The following is a 17582-nucleotide window of genomic DNA, read 5'->3' as shown; positions in this document are numbered from 1 at the left end:
ACCAGCTGTGAATAATAGGAAAGCCAAGTAAAAGCTTGAGGTCCTGAGTTCAAATCTAGGTACTAGCGTTCATACAAAAAGGCTATCATACATAGTTTACTAATGTAAAGAAGTTTGTTTTTTGGGGGAGAGGCAGGTTGATTGCAGGGCTTGAACTCTGGGCCTGGGCTCTGCCCCTGAGCTCTTCAGCTCAAAGCAAGTGCTCTACCACTTTGAGCCACAGCAACCCTTCCAGTTTTTTGATGGTTAATTGGAAAGAAGAGTCTCATGGATTTTAGTGCCCGGGCTGGCTTTGAACCACGACCCTCATTTCTCAGCCCCCTGAACAGCTAGAATTATAAGCATGAGCCACCAATGCCTGGCTTCAAAAGAAATTTTTATGCACAGGAACCTATATTTCAGTTAAGATGTGATTTTTTTTTCCTTTATAGGATGTAGCAAATGAAGAACTCAAAAAAATTGAAGTATTAAAATCAGAAAACAAGAAGCTAGAAAAACAAAAAGGAGAATTAATGATAGGATTTAAGAAACAACTAAAATTAATTGATGTTTTAAAAAGACAGAAGGTAAGTATCATAAAATGAAAGTTGAATCATATTTTTAAATGTGACTACTTTTTTTTTTGAGCCCAGGGCCTGAGCCTTGAATATGACTTTTACTCGGAAAATCTTACAAAATTTTGTGTTGTGAAACATTGTATTTATAGTGGAATGGAGAAGTTACTTAAATGTGGGAAACTGGGCCCCTATGAGGTAAGGGGGAGGGTCCCCTCCCTCTGCATTGTGTACAGGTTGTCTACTATGGGGATTATTTTCCTTTTCAGTCCTTTTTACCCAAGCCAGACACTGGAATACTAAACCACTATTTCAACAGTAGACTAAGTCAGTACCGCTTTGGACAAGAACTCCTTTAGGCTAGTCCTTAATCTAGGCTAGTCTTTAAATGTATTTACCATTTCAAACCAGTTCAAATATTAGAATGTTCCCACAATGAACTTGGATTTTGCCACTGTCTACATATTTCTTTCACTCTTCATATTATACCAGATGCATATTGAAGCTGCCAAGATGTTATCTTTCACTGAAGAGGAATTTATGAAGGCACTTGAATGGGGAAATTCTTAAGTGACCTCCAATTAGGGTATGTGACGTATTTAAGCTATATTGGGATTTGAATCATCTTTATTTGGAGGTAGAGAAACAAAATTGCTCTGTTACGGTGATAGTAATTATTAATAAAAAGAAATATATTGTAAAAAAGCAAGAATTCGTTGAATCTTTCTTATAAACTACACTTGAAAATACTGTATATTCTGGAAGAGGAAGAAACAATAACTCTACTGTCTATAGATTAGAATCCAGATCTTCAGGTTTATCAGTATAAAAACAGCAAAGTAACTTTCCAAACAAACTTCAATTTTTATCTCACACTTGTTTATGAATTAGGAAATAGAACAAGGTACACAATGGATCCGCCTATTATTGAACTATAGCACATGCCTAAGCTGACACCTAATGGTAGCACACAGGACTGCACTTGTTTTTTAACCAAATTAGGCAGGCTTCAGTTTGCTTCACCAAATTTACTCATTTTCTTATACGTTTTCCTGAACTCTTCACCAAACAGGTCGAGATCATCCTCTTCTTTAAATACTCCCTACAAGAAAAATACGTTACTTTCAAATGCAAAAACATTTTACTTAAATGTCTAACATGCTAGTAAAGTTAACATGCCATTTATTCAATAGGATTGCTTTATTTTCCAAAAATTATGACTTGCTACATGTATGATATACTCTTTGGCTAACTCGGTTTCCTGACTGAACAGCTCCAGGGTAGATATTTGTCATAGTGCTTAGTGTTTTTCCACTTCATACCCATACCTCAGTTGTCTGAAGCAAAAATAATGTACTCAAGCCTTTTTGTTAGAACAGTTGTGCCACGTGCTGAGAGGCCAGGAGAAGAGGCTGATCTTTGAACATTCCACACTCCTGGCAGGGAGTGAAACGTTTCAAAGAACCTGTTTTTAATTTGTTCATACAGTATACGGCAAAAGACTCAAACAAGCATTTACTTACCTTGCAGCCTAAAAGACTTAATGGATAACCTAGGTCATTTGAGGCCACTGGGCCCTGAAAGCTCAAGGTCATTTGGAGACTTGTAAGTTTGTTAGGTCCTTTTCTTTCTTCCCAGTTATTTCCTCCATGAAAACATTGTGCACAAGAAAGCTCTTCTAACCTATCACATGTGGATTTTATTGTACACTGCTTTGTATTATATATGTCTGTGGCCAGGCAATAAATACTCTTAACACTCCAGTGCTAGGAAGCCAAAATACACACTTAATTCTAACAACTATGACATGTCTGTTCTTTATGCTAATTTATTTAAATATCTAGATGTGTGGTGGTATATGAAACTTAAAAAAATTTTTTTGTTGGTCATGGGGCCTGGTGGGCACTGTCCCCTGAGCTCTTTTACTTGAGTCCAGTGCTCTACCACTTTGAGCCATAGCTCCACTTCAAATTTTCTAGTGGCTAATTGGAGATAGAGAGTCCCCAGGGACTGTACTGACCAGGCTGAATTCAGATGATGATCCTCAGATCTCAGGTTCCTGTGTAGCTAGGATTACAGGCATGAACCACCAGTGTCTCATGTGAAATTCATTTTAAATAGTTATAGTGGGTCTCAAGTATATATGAAAAGTCCATTTTCTGGAGGTTTCTTTTTTTTTTTTTTCTAGTCCTGGGGCTTAAACTCAGGGCCTAAGCATTGTCCTTGGGCTTTTTTTTAAGGCCTAGTGCTCTGTCACTTGAGTCACAGCACCACTTCAGGCTTTTTTCTATGTATGTCGTACTAAGGAATTGAACCCAGGTTTTTGTGCATGCTAGGCAAGCACTCTACCATTAGGCCAAACTCCTGGCCCCTGGAGTTTTCTTCTTAAACAACTGTGACTACCTAGTACCCCGTTACTCCAGAGCAGGTGTGCCTCACTCAGTTCTGGCCTATACCTGGCCCTAGTGTCACTGATCATGGTGCTTCTAGGTGGAGCACTTCAAATGTTCTAGCATGGTGTGTTTTTACATCTCCTGTGCTGACAGGAAAAAAAAGAGAACCTCCAAATACAGATGCAAGAAATGTTGCTCGTGACGATGTCTAACGGTGGGCCTGCAGCAAGAAGTTCCACTAGGGAGATGTTTATTTAAAGGGACTGAGGGTGGCTCAGCACCTGATGAGGACCTGCTGCTGCTGCAGACAGAGCCACCAGAAGGTGACACTCACACCCTTGTTGGCCATGTTTACTTCCCTGATAGCTGTCCCGAAGATCGCACGTCTAGCTAACTCACTAACCTTAGGGAGATAGCCCAGTAACTTGGTAGCATGCTCTTTGAGAAGTTTCTGCCTTTCTTCTTCAATGATGGCATTGATGCGGCCTTCCTTCTGCTGCTGCTGCTGCCACTCCTCCACTTCACGTTGCTGCAGAGAAACATATGTGTCAGCTGTCACGAGAGCCACTGACCACTTTTCAAGTTTTACAAATGTAGGGGCCTGGAGTGTGGCTTAGTGGTAGAGTGCTTGCCAAGCATGCACAAAGCCTTAAGTTTGATTCCTTGGTATCACATACACAGGGGGAAAAAAAGCCAGAAGTGGTGCTGTGGCTCAAGTGGTAGAATGGTAGCTTGGAGAAAGCTCAAGGACAGTGCCCAGACCCTGATTTCATGCCTCAGGATTGGAAAAAAAAGATGTTAAAAGTTGATGGTTCAAAAGATAAATGTGTATGTCTCTGCACATTGTGCTGCATGTACATACATTTTATATTCATATATAAACAATGTTGAGGGGACTGGGAATGTGGCTTAGTGGTAAAGAGCTTACCTAGATTACACAAATGTAATTTTAGGTGTTAGGTCCGACTGGAAGAAATGACTTCTTCCCTTGGCGCTCTCCCCCTGCACCCTGGAAATTCCTGCCCAGCACCTGTAACCCTGGCAACTGGCATGCCTGGGGGCAATGGGAGGTCCCTACTGAGGTATTTCCCCATCCCCCAAGATCACATCCACTTCCAAGGTGTCTATACCTCTCCCCCTATATAATCTCTCACCTTCCTGCCCTAAGCCCTCTTGCTCGCCCGACTCCATCTTGGGTGGTAGGAGTCTGCTCTTTCCTCACACAATAAACCCTCTTCTGAACTACATGGAGTTTCCTTTCGGCAGACCTTACATTAGGAAAGTAACTTTGTACTGAAGAAAACATTCAAAGGAGTGAGTTCCTAATCAATTCAAGTACGTATTGAATGCTCACCACATGCCAGGTGGTGAGATAACAAAAGACAGAGCCCTCCAAAGGGTAAATAGTCTCAAACACAAGCAAAAGTTGTAGCATAAGAACCCAAATTTCTCACAAAAGAATCTCAACACTTGTAGTTAACCTCGTCAAACTGTCAGGATTTAGCCTAAGGTTTTAGGACTTAGAGGGGCTTGGGATTGTAGCCAGACAAGCCTCTTATACAGGGAAGGACACAGGGCACTCCACCGAACTACCAATGAGTTGCTTCCCCAAAGGAGCTGAAGTCCCCCTGGCAGTCCTCACACGCAGTCCCCCGGATTCCTTCTGTCTGTCCCTTGTCAGTCAACAACTGTTCACAAGCTGACTTTTTGAGGAGCCAAAAACCCCACCAAGTTGTTGGAAAAACAGAGGCAACAGCCATCTCCTGTGCCTCTTAAAACCAGAACTCTTCATGTGAGTATTTTTCTTCACCAGTGTAGATGGGTTATCAATGAGAAAAACATGGTGTTGCTCACCAGTGATTCTAAAATCAAGGGTTAAGTTGCTCCTGGTGATCTCTAAGATGAAGCAAGGTAACAACATCTTCCCTGCAGTTGTTCTACTTCATCTGTTCTTTGAGACCACAATTCTAAGGTTCCCACAGCAGGAGTGTACAGCTTCCAGGAGTGTGAGTTTCAGGCACCCTTTTTTTTTTTTTGCCAGTCCTGGGGCTTGAACTCAGGGGGCTGGCGCACTATCCCTGAGCTTCTTTGTGCTCACTCTATACCACTTGAGCCACTTTAGGCTTTTTCTATATACTAGGCAAGCACTCTACCACTGAGCCACATTCTCAGCCCAAGTTACACGGCTGCTTTAAGCCAATGCTAACAAAGTTGTAAAGAGTGGACCTGGATTTAAGAGAGCTCTGAGTAGAATGGGTGTTGGTGATTGGTGAAAAAAATAAGAGGAAGAGAGTTGCAGGAGTGGCTGCAAGGTGATGGGGCTGGTGACAGTGATTCTGCCCCATCTCATTTGGTTCTTCAAGCATGGCTGCCTGCTCTCTTTCTAATGGAAGGAGTTCTCCCCTTTATCAATGAAACTGAAACCTGTCCATCAATCAACATGTCAAATTCCAAAGCCTAGTTCCCTGTCAGCTTCTAAATCTACATTCCCAACAAGAAATCTGCCCTTTTTGCCTCACACTTACCATGGACAAAACACCCCTTCTTCAACATCTGTTTTTTTTTTTTTTTTTTTGCCAGTCCTGGGCTTGAGCTCAGGGCCTGAGCACTGTCCTTGGACTTTCTCAAGGCTAGAGCTCTACCACTTGAGCCTCAGCACCACTTCCAGCTTTTTTCTATGTATGTGGTACTGAGGAATCGAACCCAGGTCTTCATGCATGCTAGGCAAGCACTTTAACCACTAGGCCAAACTCCTGGCCCCTTCAACATCTATTTGTATAACTACTCACTGCCTAGGATACTCATACTACCCATTCGTTAAAGATGGAATTAATAGTAGTTCCTATGAATCATAGCCTTCTGTGGAGGTGAGAGATAAATCTCTCTCAGTGTGGCATGTAGTACTAGGTGAGTAAACAGCGCTACTGGCTGTAGTTCAAAGGTAACCACCCACCCCAACCCCTGACCTTGTCTGCAAGGAACTGGTTGTGCCGCTCCTCAATCAGTTTCTCCACCGCCCGCTTGTGTTCCAGCTGCTTCATCCTCTGCTTCTGAGCATTCATTAGTTCTATGCGATCATCCTCAGCCAGCTTCGCCAGCGTGGCTTTTCTGAAGAGCTCTTCTTCCTCTTTTGCGGCTTGTAGTACAAGTTCTTTCAGTGCCATTTGGTCTTCAAAATCTTGTTTCAACTCTTTTTGCTTTCTCAGTTTATTTTCTGCTTCCTCCTAAAGAAAAAAGTTAATTGAATTACCATTTCCTTGCATTGTATGGATAAAGGAAGAAAAGGAGAAGCTGGGTGTGGTAGTGCATGCCTATAATCCTGGCATTCAGGAGGCAAGGCAGGAAGAGCTTAAGTTTTCTTTTTTAGGTACTAGGTTCATAGTACATTACACTTATTTTAGTGCCTGTACTGGGACTTAGGGAGTGGGTGCCATCCCTGAGCTTCTTGCTCAAAAATAGTGCTCTACTACTTGAGGCAGAGGTCTATTTGCAGGTCTTCTGGTGGAGATAACCGTCTCAAGGGCTTTCCTGTCCAGACTTTGAACCTCAATTCTCAGATTTTAGCCTCCTTAGTAGCTACATTACAGGGTGAGCTACCGGAGTCTAGCTCAAACTTGCACCCTTGTCTCTGGTCCTCATCCCCCAATCTCTGACACTTACTTTGAGCTGCTTCACACACATCGCAGCCCACTCTTCCTCATACAGCTCTTGACGCACTTGTTCCAAATTGCCTCGTTGTTGCAACGTTTCTTCCAAGTTCTTAGCTGCCTATTAAAAAAATATATACAACTAAATTCTAGAGCTAGTTCAGAATTTCAACACTCCTAGATTTTATTCTTTGTGGTGTGTGTGTGTGTGTGTGTGTGTGTATGTATGTGCCAATCCTGGAGTTTGAGCATATGGCCTGAGTACTGTCTGTAAGCTTCTTTTGATCAAGGCTAGCACTCTCTTACCATTTGAGCCACAGCACCACTTCCAGCTTTTTTTTTTCTTTCTTTCTTTCTTTCTTTCTTTCTTTCTTTCTTTCTTTCTTTCTTTCTTTCCTCTTTTTTTGTCAGTCATGGGGCTTGAACTCAGGGCCTGAGCACTGTCCTTGGGCTTTCTCAGGGCTAGAGCTCTACCACTTGGGCCTCAGCACCACTTCCAGCTTTTTTCTATGTATGTGGTATCAAGGAATCGAACTCCAGTCTTCCTGCATGCTAGGCAAGCACTCTACCACTAGGCCAAACTCCTAGCCCTACTTCCAGCTTTTTGTTGATTGAATCTCATGGACTTTCTTTCCCAGGCTGGCTTCAAACTGCAATTCTCAGATCTCAGACTGCGTAGCTAGAATTGGTTATCTTAAAACAGGCAGAATTGGTTAATACCTGTTTCTGAAGCTGTAGCCTTCTCTCCTCATAGGCTTGAACTTTTGCAGTTCGTTCTTGTTCTCTTTGCTGCTGTATCTCAGCGAATTCTATGATTTTTCTGTTTTCTTCTTCCATCTCTTCACGTTTCTTATTTCTCCAGAGAGTCTGCTGTTTCTTAAGCTCTTCAAAGTACTTCCGGGTTGCATTCGCTTTTTCTAACTTGTGTTGTTTTTCCCTTAAAAAATAAAGGGGGGAGGGGCTGGGAGTTTGGCCTAGTGGCAAGAATGCTTGCCTAGCATGCACAAAGACCTGGGTTCGATTCCTCGGTACCACATACACTGAAAAAGCCAGAAGTGGTGCTGTGGCTGAAGTGGTAGAGCTCTAGCCTTGAGAAAGCCCAAGGACAGTGCTCAGGCCCTAAGCTCAAACCCCAGGACTGGCACCAAAAAAATAAATAAAGGGGTTACAATTTCATAGTTATGGTAATAATAAAGTAGAAAAATAATCTTCAACAATAATACCAGAGGAAAACACCTTTCAAACTGATAAACTTATTAAAGCAATTAGCCTTAATTTTGAATAGTGCTGCTCTATATCATTCGAGCCCTGGGTTTTCTCAGGGAAAATCCTACTAGGCCTCTATTCTAACCTGCTGAAGTTTAAGCCTCATTACAGAAAGACCACAAGACCATGACATAAACCTTTCTACACTCCAAGTATCTCAAGAGAAGTTCACAGAAGACCTGTCCTCTGGCCTGCAATAAGGGCACACTTAGTAAAACCAAATCAGTCACTTAACAACATGTACTGATTATCATATGGGAGGAAGAGGGGGAGCTGGTCTCAGCATGCATGCACATGTCTGGCATGTGTGTGCGCCCACCACACACTGACCTTTACGACACACCCAAGACCAAGCTGGGGTCAGACACGGGAAGAACTTACATTTCATCTTCTTCATAGATCTTCCTCATGATCTCATCGATCATGAGTTTCTCCTTCAGCAACTGCTCGTAATCGCCTTGCTTTCTTCTTTCCTGTTCTTCCAGCTGCTTCTCCAGGTCAAAGTGGTACTGAGCCTTTTCTTTGTTCCGTCTGTCTTGGGCGGCGCTTTCCTCAGCCATTGCCCGCTCGTGTTCCTCCTTCATGGTTCTGTGTATATCAGCATCACGTTTCTGGTGTTTAAGCAAAAGGCATTTTTCCATTGCAAACTTGAGTACAGAGTTATACTTTTACAGAGTTGCATCTGAAGAGATCAGAGTCTGTGATAAGACAAAAAATGCTTTCCTCTGGCTATAAGATCAAATGCCTGATCTAAAGGAACAGGTGAGAAATCGAACCCTTGGAGCTGTGCTGTAATCCAGAAGTTCTCTCAGGATACCATCATACCAGAAGGGAGATCAAGTCCAAGTTCAAATTAGTAACATTGAAACTCCAGTATTTTACAATTTAAAGTCAATCCTAGATACCCAAGAGGCTGAAATCTGAGGAGTGCAGTTCAAAGCCAGTGTAGGCAGGGAAGCCCATGAAACTCTTTATCCCTAATTAATCAACAAAAAGCTGGAAATGGAGCTGTGGCTCAAGCGGGAGAGCCCCAGCCTTGAGTGTGAAAGCTAAGAGATAACTAGGCTCTGAGTTCAAGCCCCAGGCCTTGCCTACAAAATTAAAAATATCATATTATTCTAAAGTACTGTTATCATGCCTCTTATTTATATCTTATATTGGTTTGTTAAGGAGTAAGAAGTCAGCATAGCGCAGTCTGGGAGTTACCTGGGGCCTGGAGGCTCTGACATTAAGGTGAACAAGGTTCACAGGCAATCACTGATGATGTGTGATAAAGATCTAAAAAGTGTACAAGTATTTAACAGTTCTCAAAAAAGGAAGTTGCAAAGATAAAAAGAATGTAATGGCTGAAATCGCATTACCATTTGCTCATATTTTATGGCGTCCCTCTCCACAATCTGGGCTGCCCTTTCTTTATTCATATAAGCCGCTTTTAATTTCTTCTCCAGTTCTCTGAGCTCAAGACTGAGGGGGGAAAAATGTGAATTTAAATGTGAGGGACAAGAGAATTAAGCCTCCTAAAAAGTTGACAATAATTTTTATTTTCTCAAAGACAGTATACAACCAGTACCATTTAGATCCACAGAGAAGAAAGTTCATTATGTTTCAGGGGTCCTGTGGTATACCATAAGCTGTCTGCTTAAGGGTTGCTTTTTTTATTAAATAATTTATTAACATGATTTTTACATCGTATTTCAAATGACGTGTTTAACAAACAAGTATTCAAGAAGGGAATCTCCTATATACAATCACTGGCACTTAGTTTTTAGAACATAATCAAAATTAGGCTAAGGGTTTGTATGTTTGTATATCATAGAAGGGTTGCTTTTTTAAATTTAATTTTTATTTTTTTCTGCTGGGACTGGGGCCTTGAACTCTGGGCCTGGGCACTGTCCCTAAGCTTTTTTTTTTTTTTTTTTTTTGCCAGTCCTGGGCCTTGAACTCAGGGCCTGAGCACTGTCCTTGGGCTTTCTCAAGGGTAGAGCTCTACCACTTGAGCCTCAGCACCACTTTTGGCTTTTTCTATGTATTTGATACTGAGGAATCCAACCTGGGTTTTTGTGCATGCTAGGCTAGCACTCTACCTACTAGGCAAAACTCCCAGCCCTGTCCCTGAGCTTCTTTTTGCTCAAGGTAAGTTCTCTACCACTTGAGCCACAGCATCACTTCTGCCCTGGAGATAAGAGTCTCGTTGGAGATTCCTGCCCAGGCTAGCTTTGAACCAAACTCAGCTTCCTAAGTAATTAGATGTGAGTCACAGGAACCCAGTTCTGTTTTATTACTTTTATGGCTTTTTTTTTTTCATTTGTGAATTTCAGATTTGATGAGGCTCAGCTCTAGAGAAGTCCTCATAATATATCATGCGGTAGCCTGAGGCTTTTACATCATTTATCGCTTTTGGAAAAGTCCCTGGCCAATGATACTTCAGCATCATCCACTTTAACCTCTTCTAACATCACTAAAACGATACATCAGCCAGAACTTTCCACCACAGGCCGTGAGACTCATTTGCATGCATTGCTGTGGATACTTTACAGTTACAGTTTAGTATGCATCTATTCATCCGTGTCTAGCAGTGTAGATGCCCATACTCGTTCTTCCTGGAGGACCACATGCACTGTTTGGTGGCTTGGTGAACTGAGCACTCTTGTGTACTCAGTGGCCATGTTCTCCTTTGCTCCCTGTTTTCTTAGCCATTCCCCAGACTCAACAGAAATTGCCAGGGGAAATGTAGCTCTAACGACAGGCTCCCGTTCTGTTTTCCTTCCACTCCTAGTTCTTACTTTTACATAATTTCCAGGTGTTCTGATCTTAAAATGTGTATTGCAGTCACTTAGTCTGCAGTGCTAGAGCAGAAAGCTCAGCTAGGGACAGTAGCTCACACCTGCAATTCTGTAGCATGAAAACTGAGCAAGCAATGCAAGTGATAGCATTGGGTATTCTGTTTAATTCTATCAATGAATTAGACAAAGACATGAGAAAATATTTATTTCATCCTCAGATGTTAAAAAGCCTGGAGTGGGCCAGGAGTTTGGCCTAGTGGTAGAGTGCTTGCCTAGCATGCACAAAGATCAGGGTCTGATTCCTCAGTATCACATACATAGAAAAAGCCAGAAGTGGTGCTGTGGCTCAAGGGGTAGAGCTCTAGCCTTGACAAAGCCCAAGACAATGCTCAGGCCAGGAGTTCAAGCCCCAAGACTGGCCAAAAAAAAAGCCAAGAGTGATAGCAAACTGATTGGAAAATGGAATCCAAAGACATAGCCTGAGATAATATCCAGATTTTAAGGGTAATTTTAACTTCTTAAAATAAGGATCAGACTGGTTAACTGGTTGAATAAATTACAAAACTCAAAACTACTGAGGCTCAGGAAGTAGCGCTATGGCTCAAGTCATATAGCGGCAGCCTTGAGCTGAAGAGCTCAGGGACATTGCCTAGGCTCAAAGTTCAAGTCCCTTGACTGACGAGGAAAAAAAAAAGAAAGGATAGAGCTATTTTGAAGCCTGGAGTTTGGCCTGGTGGTAGAGTGCTTGCCTCAGTACCATATACACAGAAAAAGCCAGAAGTGGCCCTGTGGCTTAAGTGGCAGACCACTTGAGAAAGCCCAAGGACAGTGCTCAGCCCCTGAGTTCCAAAAAAAAAAAAAAGAAGAAGGCCAAGAGCATAACCTAGTGGTAGAGTGCTTGCCTAGCATGCATGAAGCCGTGGGTTTGATTCCTTGGCACCACATACTCAGAAAAAGCTGGAAGTGGTGCTGTGGCTTAAGTGGCAGAGTGCTAGCCTTGAGCAAAAAGTATCTAAGGACAGTGCCCAGGCCCTAAGTTCAAGCCCCAAGACTGTCAAAAAACAAAGGAAAAGGGCTGGGAGTTTGGCCTAGTGGTTAAAGTGCTTGCCTAGCATGCATGAAGACCCGGGTTCGATTCCTCAGTACCACATACATAGAAAAAAGCCAGAAGTGGTGCTGAGGCTCAAGTGGTAGAGCTCTAGCCTTGAGAAAATCCAAGGACAGTGCTCAGGCCCTGAGCTCAAGCCCAGGACTGACAAAGAAAAAAAAAAAAAAAAGAAACTACTGAGGCTCAGAAGGGTTCCTGTACTATTCTTTTTTTTTTTTTTTTTGCCACTGCATTAGGAAATCAATTCTAGGATTCTACAAGTCTAGTTTGTACTTTAAGGGAAGGGCAGATGGTCTGATGTTTTGTTTTAACTGTAAATGTTTACATTTACTTTCCAGCAATGCAATTTGTTTCCTCAAATTAATATTTTTGGACTTAGTACAATATTCTAAGCAAAATACTAAGTGAAATAGTAAGTGCCAGTGGCTGACACCTGTAATCCTAGCTACTCAGGAGTCAGAAAGCTGAGGATTGTATTTCAAACCCGGCCCAGGCAGACACAGCTGTGAGATTCCATCTCCATTTAACTAGCAAAAAATGCCAGATGGGTCCATGGCTTAAGTGGTAGAGCACTAGCCATGAACAAGGAAGCTGAGAGCATAAGGCTCTAAGTTCAAGCCCTGGTATGGCACAAAAATAATGAAAAGAAAGAAACCCATGAAAGTTTCGTAGTAAGAACAAGGCATTCAGAATTAATGGAAACCAAGATACCTGTTCTCTCTTACTTGCTGCCGCATTTTCTCATCTTTTAAACTCTCATGTTTCAGTTTTGCCAATTCTCGAGCCAGTTTCTCTTCTTGTTCAAGATGCAGTTCCCGCATTCTTCGGTTTTCTTCTGCCTGGATAAAAATGGGAAATGTTTGTCCTCTAACATCAGAGCAGAATGCATTCCAGCCAATACCTTGATCTCAGCTTTGGGAGATAGAGTCCAAGACTCTAACTACATACATTATGCTTAGATTTTTCTGACCTGCAAAAACTGTGAGACAATAAATGCCAGTTATATTAAGCCATCAAGACACTGATTTTTATTTATTTTTTTTTACCAGTCATGGGGCTTGAGCTCAGGACCTGGACACTGTCCTTAGACACTTTTTGCTCAAGGCTAGCACTCTACCACTCAAGCTACAACTCCACTTCTGGCTTTTTCTGCGTATGTGATACCAAGGAATCAAACCCAGGGCTTTATGCATGCTAGGCAAACATTCAACCACTAGGCTACGCTCCTGGCCCCAGCACTTATTTTCAATAGAAAACCACTCTAAGTGAAAGGGGCACTCTCCCTTACTCTCTTTTCTTTTTCACTCTTGGGCATCTACATTACAAATCAGGATACAGTACAGATACTTCCACATCCATGTTCATTGCCCCACTAGTCACAATAGCAAAGGTATAGAAACAGCCCAGATGCCATACAATAGATGAGTGGATCAAGAAAATGTGGTATCCTGGACCAGGAGTGTGGTCTAGTAGTAGTGCTTACCTAGCACGCATGAAGCCCTGGGTTCAATTTCTCAGTACCACATACACAAAAAAAGCTGGAAGTGGTGCTGTGGCTCAAGTGGTAGAGCACTAGCCTTGAGAAAGCCCAAGAACAGCCTGAGTCCAAGCCCTAAGACTGGCCAAAAAAAAAAAAAAAAACAGGAAAAATTAAATCTCCAGGATTTGCTTGCTCAGAATTCAAAGGTCACGTCTAAGCTCTACGAATGTGAGGAACACAGGGATGGATACCATTTGAAAGCCACCCCATCCTACAGTGCTGGATGTACAAGTATATTCAGATAAGAAATGTAAGAACACTTTTCTCACATAAAAACTCGTTTTTTGGGGGGAGGGGGTTGGGAGTGTGGACTAGTGGTATAGTGCTTGCCTAGCATGTATGAAGCCATATACACAGGAAAAGTCAGAAGTGCTACTGTGGCTCATTGGTAATGTGCTAGGCTTGAGAGAGCCCAAGGACAGTACCCAGGCCCTGAGTTCAAGCCCCAGGACTGACCAAAAAAAAAAACATTTTTTTTCAATGAATCTCACATAATGTTTTCCTTTTAAACTCTATTTCAAGAACTATACATAAATACCCAGTGCCTACATTCTTCAAGACAGTATTTCAAAAATCAAAAAAAGCATAAACCCATGCTTAATACATAAACATTCATGTTCTATTATTTAATCGTGGTAACATGTTTTACTTCAGAAAGTAGAAAAAAGGCATCCTTAAATTTTTGTCCTCAGAAATATATATATATATATAAAACAATATGATTGTTCTTATTCAGTGAAAACTGTGGAGATGAATAATGAATTCATATTTATGTTTAAACAAATCTAAATGCTATATGGGTAATCCTAACTACTCAGAAGGCTGAGACCTGAGGATGGCAGTTTGAAGCCAGACAAGGAAAGTTCTTGATTCTTTTTTTTTTTTTTTTTTTTTTGCCAGTCCTGGGCTTGGGCTCAGGGCCTGAGCACTGTCCTTGGGCTTTCTCAAGGCTAGAGCTCTACCACTTGAGCCTCAGCACCACTTCCGGCTTTTTTCTATGTATGTGGTACCGAGGAATCGAACCCGGGTCTTCATGCATGCTAGGCAAGCACTTTAACCACTAGGCCAAACTCCCGGCCCCAGTTCTTGAGATTCTTATCTTCAGTTTAGTGCCTTTGGTGGAAGTGGAGCTGTGGAGCTGTTTTTCCTCATTAGCCTTGAGGAAAAACACTAAGGGGCAGCATCTAGGCTCTGACTAATTCTAGTCCCAGGACTAACAAAAAAAAATCAAGGGCTGGAAGTTTGGCCTAGTGGCAGAGTGGTTTCCTGGCATGCACAAAGATCAGGGTTCTATTCCTTGGTATCACATACATAGAAAAAGCCAGAAGTGGTGCTGTGGCTCAAGTGGTAGAGCTCTAGCCTTAAGAAAGCCCAAGGATGGTGCTCAGGTGCTGAGTTCAAGCTCAGGACTGGCAAAAAAAAAAGTCTACTTGCCTACCAGACAACTAGTGTTATAGATGAAGCATAAAAAGTAAAAGCAACTTAGCCCAGATTCTACAGCTAAGAAAAGAGCTAGCAGTAATCAATTCAAAGACAGCCAAGTAGCTCCAAAGCCTGTTCTGGGCCACTATCCTGTCATCCCTAAGCTAAAACTGTTCTCTCTCTACTTAATTCCACCATTAGCAGTTATTTTTCAATTTTTTCAATATACAAATAAATGAAGGAAATATAATGAAAACTAAAACGTACTTTTTGGATGGCTTCTTCCATATCCAATTCAAACTGTTCTTTCTGCAAACCTCGAAGGAATCTCTTGTGCCTGATTCGATTATCATCATCATTCTGCACCTTCTGGTCCCTGGTTCGAGTCTCTATTAATTTTAGGGCTTCAACATTCAACATTCTAGAGTAATTCTCATCTACTAATTTCTGGTGCTTTTCACTAAAACTCAAAGTTCTTTTGTGCTCTTGTGGGACCTAGAATGGGAAACAAACATAAGTATACTCCAGTATGACAAGGTTTCCTTCTCTCTCCCTCTCCCCCTCCCCTCTCTCTCTCTCACACACACACACACACACAGAGGCACATGCACACGTGCAAGTTCCTATATCAAATGATACAAAAGTAGGCAATAGTAATGGTCTTGGGCTAAATCCAGACTATGTCTAATAAAATATCAGTATATTAATGTATCAGTTAAATAGATAATAAAACTCCCTATCTTATAGATGAGACATGAAAAGTAAAATTAAGGTACAGTGGCTCAAATGGTAGTGCACCAGCTTACCGAGGACTCGAGTTCAAACCCATTTCACACAAACACACAAAGTCAAGTCTAACCCACAGGTTTAGCACCTGGTCGTCAGCAGTAGTAGTTCTCAAAGGCAGATCAGTGCAGACCCAGCCTTTTAGGACAGGAGATGCGCCTCTGCTCCTCCCTCCCCTTCCCGCCCTCACACTCAGGAGGCTGGTTAGGTTTCCTAGCATAAATGAATGAGCTCATAGGATAATGTTCTCCTGGGCTTTGATTTCCACTCTTTTGGGCACGGGTTCCCACAGGACCCATTAAAGAGTGGGATGGACTAGAAACCAACACTGCGCCCCCAAACCAGCAGCGCCGTGGGCCTCAGGAAAACTCGTTTCCCGCTTAAATCTCAGCTCAGGCAAGTCCAATCGCATTTAGAGGCGGGCGAACGGTTTGCAGTCCCGGCCCCAGCTCACCATCCTGGGTGGAGAAACAGTCCCGGACTGGACTTGGTCCACCATTGCTGCCTCCGACCGCGCTTCCACCTCCAATGTTTACGCGGTGTCCAGGCAACGGCACCCGTGAAGAACACGGTCTCCTATTGGACGACGCAACGTCCAATCGGGATTGAGCAGCCTTGGAGCCTGGCGGAGCTCCACTTCCACAGGTCTGGGCTGGACAGGCGGGAAGTTCCCTCGGTGGCCCGGGGAGGGCCCGGCGTGCCACCTGAACCCCACCCAGAGTCTCCCGGACGGGCCCGGGGTTTGGCCCAGTGGTAAAGGGCTTGCCTAGCATGCACGAAACACTGAGTTCGATTCCTCCGTACCACATACATAGAAAAGCCCGGAAGTGGTGCTGTGGCTCCAGTGGTAGAGCTCTGGCCTTGAGAAAGCCCAAGGACAGTGCTCCGGTCCTGAGTTCAAGGCCCAGGACTGGAAAAGACAACAACAGCCAGAGTCTCACTAAGTTGGGCGCCGGTGGCTCCTGTCTAAACTCCTAGCTACTGAGGAGGATAGAGCTGAGGATTTTGGTTCAAAGCCAGCCTAGACAGGAAAGTCTGTGAGCCTTAACTACAATAAACTGCTCAGAGAAAGCTGGAAGTGGCACTGTGGCTCAAGTGGTAGAGAGGTAGCCTTGAGCACAAAGAGGCTCAGGGACAGCACCCATGCCCCGAATGCAAGCACTAGGAGTGGAAAAAACAAACAAACAAAAAAAACCTGAAAGGGTAAATAAGTTTTGTTGAATTTGACATCATATTACTTACACAATAGACATCTAAATCACACCTATTTTTTTTTTTGGCTAGGAAATATTTGTAACTTAAAGACACCTCATTAATTCAAAGTACCTCAACTCATCAATATGATTAGCATTTTATCAAGCACTTAAATATATCAATACCATTTGTTTCTTAAAAACATGTAACTAATATTTCAGCATACTATACAATGTAAGCCACAGTTTAAATACATTAAGGATCAGAATTCACCAGTTATTTGTTAAGCCTGGAATTCTCCACATAATAAAGCTTAACATGTCCACATTGAATGAGTGAATATACATTTGAGATGGAGTAAGTTGAGAGAAGGGTAATTCAGAAGTAAAGTCTATTGTAAGGTAAGGGAAAGGTCACAGAAATATAGTAAAGGGATAAAATCAGGCAGGAAGCTATGGAGCCTGAGAAGCAGAAGGTGATTTTTTTTTTTTTTCCCAGTCCTGGGCTTAGGCTCAGGGCCTGATCATTGTTCTTGGGCTTTCTCAAGGCTAGAGGTCTACCACTTGAGGCTCAGCACCACTTCTGGCTTTTTTCTATGTATGTGGTACTGAGGAATCAAACCTGGGATTTCATATATGCTAGGCAAGCACTCGACCAGTAGGCCAAACTCCTGGCCCCAGAAGGTGAATTTCTAAGGGACAGGTATAACATGGATCAAATGGGTGCAAATCCAAGAGTGAGGAAAGCTAGCATCTCAACAGGATTCTAACCAGGTAGAGTTGGTATTCTTCTTGGGCAAAGAGTGCTTGCATGGGTATGGACAGAAGTGGCCTTAGCAAAAAGAACTCTCATATTAAGGTAATGGCATCACAAGGAATCCGTGCAGGCA

At 42.6% G+C, this 17582-nt stretch overlaps 2 protein-coding genes across 2 annotated transcripts in view; one reads left to right on the top strand and one right to left on the bottom strand.

Moving 5' to 3' along the window:
- The window catches only part of Tex9 (testis expressed 9), a 33930-nt gene extending 32689 nt beyond the window's left edge, over positions 1-1241 (top strand). Inside the window, exons 14-15 of the mRNA XM_090358350.1 lie at positions 432-566; positions 1047-1241. Coding sequence (XP_090214476.1) covers positions 432-566; positions 1047-1124 — 213 coding nt within the window. The 3' untranslated portion in view covers positions 1125-1241. The remainder of the gene's footprint in view (positions 1-431; positions 567-1046) is intronic.
- A 175-nt stretch (positions 1242-1416) lies between these two features.
- Mns1 (meiosis specific nuclear structural 1) lies at positions 1417-16040 on the bottom strand. The gene is made up of 10 exons (XM_090358349.1): positions 15954-16040; positions 14981-15208; positions 12463-12590; positions 9222-9324; positions 8242-8471; positions 7315-7531; positions 6608-6715; positions 5914-6171; positions 3351-3476; positions 1417-1656 (listed from the first exon to the last, which is right to left on the bottom strand). The coding sequence occupies exons 1-10, from the start codon at positions 15996-15998 to the stop codon at positions 1564-1566; spliced, it is 1536 nt and encodes a 511-aa protein (XP_090214475.1). The 5' UTR covers positions 15999-16040; the 3' UTR covers positions 1417-1563.
- Positions 16041-17582: the final 1542 nt, after the last annotated feature.

Source organism: Megascapheus bottae, chromosome 25, assembly GCF_031878675.1.
Source record: "Megascapheus bottae isolate mThoBot1 chromosome 25, mThoBot2.hap1, whole genome shotgun sequence".
NCBI classification, from domain to species: Eukaryota; Metazoa; Chordata; class Mammalia; order Rodentia; family Geomyidae; genus Megascapheus; species Megascapheus bottae.
This window is presented reverse-complemented; position numbering and strand designations above follow the sequence as displayed.